The 11,778-nt window shown below is 40.7% G+C and overlaps 1 protein-coding gene across 2 annotated transcripts; it reads left to right on the forward strand.

The window, feature by feature from the left end:
* The first annotated feature begins 86 nt into the window (after positions 1-86).
* On the forward strand, positions 87-2,741 carry mpg (N-methylpurine DNA glycosylase). Of its 2 annotated transcripts, XM_042087564.1 has the most exons (4): positions 87-740; positions 1,340-1,375; positions 1,670-1,874; positions 2,291-2,741. In XM_042087564.1, exons 1-4 carry the CDS (start codon positions 519-521, stop codon positions 2,713-2,715), a joined length of 888 nt encoding a protein of 295 aa, XP_041943498.1. In that variant the 5' UTR covers positions 87-518; the 3' UTR covers positions 2,716-2,741. The 2 variants fall into 2 exon arrangements, with proteins under 2 accessions (XP_041943498.1, XP_041943499.1); XM_042087565.1 differs by lacking the exon at positions 1,340-1,375.
* The last annotated feature ends 9,037 nt before the right edge of the window (positions 2,742-11,778 follow it).

Raw genomic sequence — 11,778 nt, forward strand, 5'->3', positions numbered from 1 at the left:
ACATCAGACTATCAACAGTAGCCTAAATTTGTCACGGGCTCTTTAAGGAAATACCCAGCATTCACTGCACATACAATAACAAACACTCAACCGTGCTTGAGTCGAAGCGTTTTAATTGCAGACCAGCAATTTTTACAAGGATAGGCTACAAAAACTGTTTTGGTTCGATTAAATTGAAACAGAACAGAATGCCGATGAACATTAACTAGATTCGCTTTAATTAGGCTACATTTCATGGTGAACAGTCTTTGCTAGCGTATTAAAATGCTAAGAGTAGTAGGCTAGTCTTAGGTTTTACCCGAGTGGAGATTCGTTCAGTTTTATATCGGAAACTCGATTCAGTAAAACCTGGAGTATCAAATTGCAACAATCCCTGACCGGCAATTGCAATAACGTTACGCAAGATTCACGACCGTTGGTCAGTCAAGCAGTATTAAAACACTGGGTTGTAGTTTGGCCATTTAATCGAGGAATTGTTAACCTTGTCTGGGTAGTGAAGTTACTTGTCATTGCCTGACATGCCAGCTCGCAAGAGAAAATCAGCCTCAGTTGAACACAAGACTGACACACAGTCGACAGTATTAAAACGTGGGAGGCAGTCTGTGGACAAGTCAAACGGGGCCGATGCTGAACATAATTTTAAGAGTCAGTACTTTTCATGTGAAAGTAATGGTCTCAAACTGGGACAAGAGTTTTTCAACCAGCCCTGTGTCTGCTTAGCCAAAGCCCTTATTGGCAAGGTGAGGAACAAGCTTTATTGTGACAGCATTGCAATATTAGCCTACCGAAATTAATATATCACGGTGCCATTATGTAGAACTGTGATTTGAGAATGTAGGTGTAAGTGTAGGCTACATGGGTTGTTACTGGGCACTACTGATAAGCATGTAAAGATTAAACAAGAAAACAAATCTTCATATTTAATATGTCTGCCGTGGCCATTCTTATCATTAGACTCAAAACATCACTTATGCAAGCTAAAAATAGATTGATGCTGGAAGTCCTTGAATTTTGAGCACTCTTTGAACCACCTCATGCAGAACTTGTGTGCCCTGGAAAAATCTCTAACAGCCCAAAGCAAGCAAACAAGACATCACCATTCATTTAAATGCAAGGAGACAGTCCTCATTAGCAGGCAGCGCCACGATTCCTTAGTTTCCATTAGGGTCCTCCGGCACAATAACCCTCATGTTTATGTGTTCAATTTAACAATGCCTGGATGAGTTGGGGGGAAATTTATGAAAACAGTAATCTTGTGGGATGGCATCCGGACGGAATGTCTGGCTTAATAGGTTGTGACGCTAGTGCTTCCCCCTTGTGTGACTGTGCATTCTTACAGCTAACCCACATAGCCATCATAGTGAACACACAGCAGGTGAGGACTGACTTGTGGTTTTCACACTCTGTTGGTCCCTGTGCTTTGGTCTAAAATGTTTTCAGCCACTCACGATAGAAAGGCCACAGCTCACATGCGCCATCTACTGGCTACGTTGTTTACAATGAGCAGGGATGATTGTGTCAATTTATATCACTTGAAGTGATGTCTTATGAAGCTCAGTACATCAATATCATCACCAGTCTAAAACAACACAATACATGTTATAAAGACAAAGTGGATGCACAAACAGTAAACATGCGGTGTTTGAGTGTGTGTGTGTGTGTGTATTAGGTGCTGGTGAGGCGCTGTGCTAATGGGGAGGAGCTGAGGGGAAGAGTGGTTGAAACTGAAGCTTACCTGGGGGGTGAGGACAAGGCCTCCCACTCGGCTGGCGGGAAGCGCACGGAGCGCAACCTGGCCATGTTCATGAAACCTGGCACCATCTATGTCTACCCAATCTATGGCATCTACCTCTGCATGAACATCTCCAGTCAGGGTAAACCAGCCACACTCTGCCAACTCTGTTGAGCCAATGGCAGGTTATTTTCATTAATGTAGCATTACCGCAAAACAAACACAGGCGCAGGTTACATAAGGTTTCTAAAGCTCTGATGAATTCAGCTGCTTTTGTTCTGTGTGGCATTTTCCTTTCCTGAGTGTTATTCATTAGAAAGGGCACATCAGATGTCATGAGTTAAATATTATTGGTTTTGGAACACTTGTTTGGGAGCCACACACACACACACACTGGGAGGAAGGAGACACCATGGAGCCTGGCTCACCGCCCTGGTGGTGGTTGAGGGAGGTTCCCCCCATTCACTGTAAAGCACTTTGCTTACCTATGTAACAATATGTAAATGTCATGCATTGACCGGTGGTGGAGTGTGTTTAGCTTCTGTGTGTGTTGCACAGGGGAGGGAGCAGCAGTGCTGCTGCGCGCACTGGAGCCCTTGCAGGGCCACACAGTGATGAGGCAACTTCGAGGGGCCCGCAGGCGGGAGGGCTCGCGGAGCCTCAAGGACAAGGAGCTCTGCAACGGGCCCTCCAAACTGTGCCAGGCCCTAGACGTGCCCCGGGCCTTTGACCGCAGGGACCTGGCAGACGACGCCGAGGTGTGGCTGGAGACGGACCCTGGGGAGATACCACTGCAGGAGGGCGAGGTGGTGACCTCCACACGCATTGGCATCGAGTCCCACGGGGAGTGGGCGGCCAAGCCGCTCCGTTTCTACCTGCGCGGACATCCCTGCGTCAGCGTTTTGGACAAGAGGGCAGAGGAGCCTGGTCAACAGACTTCTGTAGAACTGACCACAATCTCTGAGAAGTCCATTTCTGAGTAATAATTAAATTATTTGTCCCTCCTTCACTTTGTCTGTTTTGTGTTTCTTTTAATTATGATAATTACAGCTTGCACATACTAATATGTGTAGTAGTTCAGTTTGTCTGTCATGGTGTGGACTGCAAAACTACAGTTATTCAGTTAGCCCTACTGTATTGAGGCAAGTGTGCTATAATGAACTAAATCCCACCTGATAACGATACTGTTTCTGATCGGGTTTCTTTATGTCTCAGGGATATTTCAATTTGGATGAAAGATTGACACCTTCAGCTTAATCTCTCGCAAGTGGAGCTTTTGGTGTTCCCAATTAATACAGTTATTCCTCAACAGATCAACATCCATCTTGGCTCAGCTGTACTGACCCCAACCAAATCGGCACGTAACTTGGGTGTCACAATTGATGACCGATATTTCTCTGAGCATGTATCTTCAGTCACAAAGCCATGTTGGTTTATCCTTTACAACATCAGGAAGATCATACCTTATCTGACACAGTATGCCCAGGGATGCCCAGTCAACACAGGTCACACTATGTGATAATCATGCTTTGTGATTGGCATCTTTTTTTCACAGCAAGATGCCTTAAATCTGTTGATCATTATGTCATATTTCAAGTCTCAATCTGTCCATTTCTTTCCACAAAACTCAAGTCATAATTTAAGGGGTTATTTTTTCTTCGGGGGGGCTGTGCCCAGTGGCTCATAATCCGTCCATGAGTATACCACATCTTATGCAGGCAATGTTTTATTCCAAACCAGACTATTGCAATGCATTGTTAGCTAGCCTACCTGCTTGTGTAGTAAGACCATCACAGTTAAAGGAGAATTCCGGTGTGATATTATCTGATATATATCAGATTCCGGTGTGATATTATCTGATATATATCAGATTCCAAAAATAATTCAGTGGAAATGCATGGATTCCAGTTGCTGCTACTGAAGAAACTGGAATCCATGCATTTCCACTGAATTATTTTTGGAATCTGATCCCTTATCATACCTGTTCATTCTTACTCGTTGCTCGACTTATCGTGACTAAATTCAAGATGGCTGCAAACGCTAAACTTCGTGAAGATACTGTCTGTATAAATCGTCTTGTAAGTAAACTACCAGTGCTTTTTCAAAGTTCTCAATGTCTCGTTTTAAATGTCAGGGCCCTCGGAAGTCTACCAATGAAGTGTGGAGATACATTGAGCCTCGTAAATGGGTGTAAAACAGTGATTTATTTGCATGGCTAGCCCGATGCCGAAGCACCACTATTGAAAAGGCTGTTGGTAGCATCGGCTAACTAGCGCCAGATTTTGGAGTGCAGGGGACAAGCCAAGATGGGCTATGAGACATACGTTCACACTCGGTATCATGTTTCAATACACTTTAGGTCAATATCACACCGGAATTCTCCTTTAATAATTCAGAATGCAGCAGCATGTCTGGTCTTCAATCAGCCAAAGACGACACATGTAACATTGTTAGTTACTCTTCTTTGGTACCCTGGAAATCCAAGAGCACAATCTTAATGTTTCTAAATTACCAGGGTCTGGATTTTCCAGGCTACTTGGCTTCTTAGCAGAAGAAACAGCAGCTTCACATAGTGTTATGACATCTAGTGTTCAACGCAAAGAACTGCATTTCATTAGAGAGATTGGTAGGTTCCGGACACAGAGTCACAAACACACACACATAAACACACACACACACATCCACATGCACAGACACACGCATGCACACACGCACACATACACAAATGCACACGCACACACACACACACACACAGGCACGCACACATATACACAAATGCACACGCACACACACACACACAGGCACGCACATACTATCGGTAACTACAATTATAACGGCTGATAAATAATTACAAATTTAGTAAAGGAAAACCGAATATTGATTCTTCATTTAGGCTGCATTTCCAGTATTGGTGTTACATAGTTTGTCCACTAGATGGCGCAGCGTCTTGCTGCAAGACACAATGTTACTAGACTTCTTACTCACTTACTTCCTACAAGGATAACACGAGTAACTTACGGCAGAGAATATCTAACAAGGGTAGAATGAGTTTCACATGAAATGTAATTCCCATTTCTTCTTGAAGCCAAAATAAACCTGAGAATGTTTATTGGTTTGGTATTTGCTGCAGGTATGTTTAGGGACTGTAAATTAGTTATAAACTGGAGCCACCTGGAGAGATTTTGAGTTCTTTAATCAAAAGTTGCATGACTCTCCCCAGCCTGCAAGATATTTTTCAACAACCCTCCAGCAGTATTTTCAAAAATGACATGATCATCCTCCCCGTCAATTGTCAATGTCTTCAGCCGCTCTTAGGCGCTATGAAAAACGCATAAACTTAGGCTAAGGCTACCATCCTATAATCAACCTCTGCTTTCTGATCTTACACATCACACTTCACCAAGATGGTGGCCATTTCAGTAGGCTAGATTTACTCATTAACATTGTTGTGGAAACACAATAAGCATGGAAACTAAATGCACACTTCCAGCAACTGCATTAGCCTACTTGAAAAGTTACTCCTCTAGTAAGTATTCACATGAAATAAAACAATAAAGCATTGAGACCATTCAACAAAGCACACTGGTTACAGTTTTTTCTGAATGCTTAAACACATTTTTTGTAACTATGGCTTTTTTTGCAAAACTCTACACACAAATGGCAAAACCACTCACTGAGTTCGCAAAACTAAAAGCACAAACACTGCTTTGCACTCAGTTTGCAATTTTGTAACACACACTTTGCACAACTGTAGGCACAATGGCTATTATTTACACTATTTTGCCAACTCTCTGGCACACTTTCTCATGTGAAAACTGTTTTAGATAATTAGTTCACTTTGCAATCAGCCTAAGCACTATAAATAAGCCACAGGTAATGTACAATGGGTACGATGGAGTGAGCAGGAAGAGTGAGAAGAGAAAAAACAGACAAAAAAATCAGTCTACATGTGGGGATATTGTCATGTCAGGCCTGGATACGTCATTCCAGAATATATTTTTCCCGGTGCCTTGGACTAGGACATTGCATGTGATGTAGACAGAATTTTGAGAGAGACGACCCGATGTAGACTGATTTGTTTTGTCTCAGTGAAATGCTATTTTGTGTTTTGACTTGGAAAAACACACTTGTGTTTGTTTTGATGTGTGTAAATAAACACAATACTTGAAGTTGGGATCCCTGTATGTTTACAGAACTATGACAAAAGTATGACCTCAAACTGACATAGTCTACCTTGTGCACAGAGAAAGCAAAAGCCAGATGTGTTTTTTATTCATACCATCAGTGTGTTGTTGGCACATTGTGTGCTTACTATTGTGATGGCTTGTGTTTACTGTTAGATACGAAAACACCATTTTTACGAAGGTGTGAAGAGTTAAGCAAGGTGTGTTAGCTTTTGCAAGAGAACTACAATGTTTTGCTGATTGGGTGAGAGGTTTTGCCATTTGTGTGAGTTTTGCAAAAAAAGCCATAGTTACAAAAAATGTGTTTAAGCATTCAGAAAAAACTGTAATAACAAATTCAACACATGAACTTGTTGCTATGGACTCGTCTCTAGGCTTCCTCAGTCATTGTAAAGCTGCCGAAGCTGAACATTATCCAAAACTCAATTTTCCAACATTATCCAAAACTCACGAGCGTCAATTTGGGAGCTTGCTACACTCCGTCCTTCTCAAATGACTTGAAAAGGCCGTTTGCACAATTTCACAAATAATCACAGGGACCAAAAAATACCTAACATGCCAACTTTTTCCGGTTTTATCATTTTAACTTTTCTCCGCTGTCTTGCCGTTTTAATATTTTCCCGTAGAATATCCCATATTAGGCTACTGTACTCTCATAACATTAGTCCTGCATTCTGGCCTGTCTCTGTGTTGTCCTGTTGTTACCCCTTGCCCTTCCAGTGAAACAGATGTATTCAAATCATCGTTTTGCTTGCTTGAATGCGAACTCAGAGTGATGTTAACCTAGGCCTATTTACAGTTTTTTCTGAATGCTTAAACACATTTTTTGTAACTATGGCTTTTTTTGCAAAACTCTACACACAAATGGCAAAACCACTCACTGAGTTCGCAAAACTAAAAGCACAAACACTGCTTTGCACTCAGTTTGCAATTTTGTAACACACACTTTGCACAACTGTAGGCACAATGGCTATTATTTACACTATTTTGCCAACTCTCTGGCACACTTTCTCATGTGAAAACTGTTTTAGATAATTAGTTCACTTTGCAATCAGCCTAAGCACTATAAATAAGCCACAGGTAATGTACAATGGGTACGATGGAGTGAGCAGGAAGAGTGAGAAGAGAAAAAAACAGACAAAAATCAGTCTACATGTGCATGGGGATATTGTCATGTCAGGCCAGGATACGTCATTCCAGAATATATTTTTCCCGGTGCCTTGGACTAGGACATTGCATGTGATGTAGACAGAATTTTGAGAGAGACGACCCGATGTAGACTGATTTGTTTTGTCTCAGTGAAATGCTATTTTGTGTTTTGACTTGGAAAAACACACTTGTGTTTGTTTTGATGTGTGTAAATAAACACTAGTACTTGAAGTTGGGATCCCTGTATGTTTACAGAACTATGACAAAAGTATGACCTCAAACTGACATAGTCTACCTTGTGCACAGAGAAAGCAAAAGCCAGATGTGTTTTTTATTCATACCATCAGTGTGTTGTTGGCACATTGTGTGCTTACTATTGTGATGGCTTGTGTTTACTGTTAGATACGAAAACACCATTTTTACGAAGGTGTGAAGAGTTAAGCAAGGTGTGTTAGCTTTTGCAAGAGAACTACAATGTTTTGCTGATTGGGTGAGAGGTTTTGCCATTTGTGTGTAGAGTTTTGCAAAAAAAGCCATAGTTACAAAAAATGTGCTTAAGCAATCAGAAAAAACTGTAAGTTAACGACGTGGTTGTCGTGAGAGCACGTTTCATTGGCGCTTGCAGTGTTCGGCCGTAGGCTATGCCTACGTGCGCACCTGCCAGGCTATTCAGCTAGACAAAGAATTCCCCCTGTATATTCACTCCAAGTTGGCCTACCATAACTTACCAACTCTACACTGTAGACCATAAACTGGCTATTTATATGACCAAATGTATTTGTTCAACTTTATGAAGCAGAATTACGCACTGCTACTTGGAACGTTTTTGTTGGCAGGAGAGAGAATGACAGCGATTAACAAATTGCACTTGTTGCTGGCAATAAATAGGCCTACTATATATTTTTTTGCAAACAACAAAAACAGAAAGGATGCAGCAAAGCTAGAGATGGGCAGGAACAAGGTCAATTGGTAGAAATGCTTGTCAAAACGTTAGAAGCTGGATGTGTGGATGAATGAAGCACAAGTATGCTTTATGTTAAGCATGCACACTGTTTCAAGTTAGGCTACACGGTAAACTACAAGTAAGCCAAAGTTAAATTTAGCTTTTTTAGGGCTGGATAAAGTTGACCAAATGGATATAGGCTGTTAGGCGTGAATAAAGTAGGCTACTTTGTTGCTCCAACCCTTCCAACGTTAATGGGGACGAATGTTGACATTTTCCGTAGGCCTATTTTGCGTGAGAAACCCGGGAAATCTCCCTTATTTTCATTGTTCAATGTTGACATAGCTATGGAACGAAAGAGAACGTTATATGGCGACAGAAATCAACAATCAAACAAGCCGATTTTTTGCTGTTTTCATTAATACAAAAGTTAGGTGACCCTCCCCTCAACAAAGAATAAAAAGACATGACCCCCCTATTTTCCTCCGGTGGCCCCGTTTATAAATAACGAACAGTCCCACCATCATAGGTAAAATAATGTTACCGTATTGGTTGAGTGATGTACCGTACCGCATTGGTTGAGTGATGGAGGATATAGTTTGATTCTTGGTTTTTTTGTGAAACATAAACACGGTTATACCAAGCAAATTGATAACACCACTGTTTATCAAAGGCTTAAAGCCTTAAAGTAAACTTAAAGTAACTGATCACATTTATAAAATGTTTTGCTTGCATAAAGGGGGAGTCATTACAGTTTTTTCTGATTGCTTAAGCACATTTTTTGTAACTATGGCTTTTTTTTGCAAAACTCTACACACAAATGGCAAAACCTCTCACCCAATCAGCAAAACATTGTAGTTCTCTTGCAAAAGCTAACACACCTTGCTTAACTCTTCACACCTTCGTAAAAATGATGTTTTCGTATCTAACAGTAAACACAAGCCATCACAATAGTAAGCACACAATGTGCCAACAACACACTGATGGTATGAATAAAAAACACATCTGGCTTTTGCTTTCTCTGTGCACAAGGTAGACTATGTCAGTTTGAGGTCATACTTTTGTCATAGTTCTGTAAACATACAGGGATCCAAACTTCAAGTATTACTGTAGTGTTTATTTACACACATCAAAACAAACACAAGTGTGTTTTTCCAAGTCAAAACACAAAATAGCATTTCACTGAGACAAAACAAATCAGTCTACATCGGGTCGTCTCTCTCAAAATTCTGTCTACATCACATGCAATGTCCTAGTCCAAGGCACCTGGAAAAATATATTCTGGAATGATGTATCCAGGCCTGACATGACAATATCCCCACATGTAGACTGTTTTTTTGTCTGTAAAAGGGCTATTTCTTTCTCTTCTCACTCTTCCTGCTCACTCCATTGTACCCATTGTACATTACCTGTGGCTTATTTATAGTGCTTAGGCTGATTGCAAAGTGAACTAATTATCTAAAACAGTTTTCACATGAGAAAGTGTGCCAGAGAGTTGGCAAAATAGTGTAAATAATAGCCATTGTGCCTACAGTTGTGCAAAGTGTGTGTTAAAAAATTGCAAACTGAGTGCAAAGCAGTGTTTGTGCTTTTAGTTTTGCGAACTCAGTGAGTGGTTTTGCCATTTGTGTGTAGAGTTTTGCAAAAAAAGCCATAGTTACAAAAAATGTGTTTAAGCATTCAGAAAAAACTGTAAGCATAAACTGCTCACATTGTAGTTTGTGGCAATGTACAGAACAAAGACCTCCTATTCTATAAAACAAAACTAATTACAGTATAGGAAGAGCCTTAGGAAACTCAATAGTTAGGCCTATTCAAATACATGGTGAGCGTCTGTTGTGTCGACCAGTCATGAAAAACTGGGTCTAATTCCAGACTCTTTTCTTCAGTGGTTCCATGTTGGTGGAATGAATTGCCCAATGCTCTCCGTTCCTGTGGTAGTTTTGGGTCGTTTAAGAGGGGTCTAAATACATTCCTATTCAACATATACTTAGTTGTTTAAGCGCTTATGTGGTTTGTATGTTGTTTTATTTCAATTGGGCTGTTAATTAATTTGACATTATTGTTTATTATATATTATTATAATATTATATATTATTATGTTGTTTGTATGTATGTGTCGCTTTGGACAAAGGCGTCTGCTAAATCCATAACCATACATAATGCCCCATCTTGATCGAACCTTGTTATGGGAGAACAGTTTTAGCCTAGCCTACATTGTGTTTGTTAAAAATTACTATCTGCCGATATTATCCGTTTTTGAAAAACTCAAACGTCGAAATCGGTATCGGCCCTCAAAATCCCATATTGGTCAGGTTAAGGAGATGGAGACAAATTGACATACACACACATGCACACACACACATACACACCAGTGGCGGTTGCTGCTCTTTGCAATAGCGAAGCTCTGATAAAAATGGGCAATTATTAAGTTAATATTATTAAGGTGCTATATTGTTCTTTGAGGGCAAAAATGATCCCAAAACTCAGAACAGACCAAACATATATAGGCTACCAGCTATAGTTATCATGGCAGACATGGCAGCTTGAGGGCAGTTTAGGCTAGCTTTCTAGAGTTATTTCTCTGTGTACATTCTGCCTTGCTGTTTTATTTTTAATCTCCCGGTGGGCTTTTAAAATGAGGCTATTACTAGCTTTTACTTACTTAACTTAGCCTAAATACACAACTGAAACAAAAGCAAGTCACAAACTCTGTAACTCCACATTACGGTACAGTATGCTATTTACAAAGACAAATAGAAACCGACTGTATTGCTCACAAATTATGAGAATTTGAGCTGTAACTTGTCTTGCCTCTCGACTTCACCTGCCAACGTTAACGCATCCCTTGAACTTGAACCACTTCCTGTCAGATCGCGAAATATGCTGTCAATACCATAGACATAATATACATAGACGCCGCATTGGCTGCTGGAAACAAGAAATGCGGCCGCCATCTTGGACCGGTCATACTCCTCATTGCGTTGCAGCAGAAAACACAAGATGACAGCACTGTGCAGCATGTTCCTGCTCAAATCGGCGGACCATACTCGGGGGATTTACTTTTCACAAGTAAGATTTAACATTACCATACTATTGGTTGTATTTTGTATTTTCGAACAATGTGGCCTGTATCATAGCTACATGTATGACCTTTGCAGCAAAAAAAACCGCGTGAAAATCTGTTCGGTATTCAGTGAGATATGATTAATTAAGTGTGCTGACAGCTCATTGCACCGGCCAAACAGATTACACTGAGTGGAGTGGATGACCGGTCCAAGATGGCGGCTCCAAATCTCGTCAGCGCTAGTAGGGAGCAGCGGTCGATGCGGCGTCTATGTATATTATGTCTATGGTCAATACGACAATAAGTGGGGGGCCCTTAATACATCTAGGCCCAGGGGCCCGAAAGTTCATAGTTCCCTATGCGGTACATCTAGTTTATAGAATGTCTATTTATACTCTGTAGGCCTACATAACCCTCTCCTTATCTGTCACTGTAGACGTGTCATCTGGAAAACCTGTATTTATCCAACTCTTGTACATAATTAATCTCTATTCTACATAACTGCACAGAATACTCAACCTGCACTTTAATATGTTTCTTTGCACTTCTGGTTGGATGTCAACTGCATTTCATTGGCTCTGTACCTGTACTCTGCTAAATGACAGTAAGGTTGAATCGAATCTAATCACATTGAAAGTTAATATTTTAATTTAGCCTGTCCTTTTCATATATATATATAAAAAAAGGCTATAATGACAGTTGC

This window comes from Alosa sapidissima, chromosome 3 (genome assembly GCF_018492685.1).
Source record: "Alosa sapidissima isolate fAloSap1 chromosome 3, fAloSap1.pri, whole genome shotgun sequence".
NCBI lineage: Eukaryota > Metazoa > Chordata > Actinopteri > Clupeiformes > Clupeidae > Alosa > Alosa sapidissima.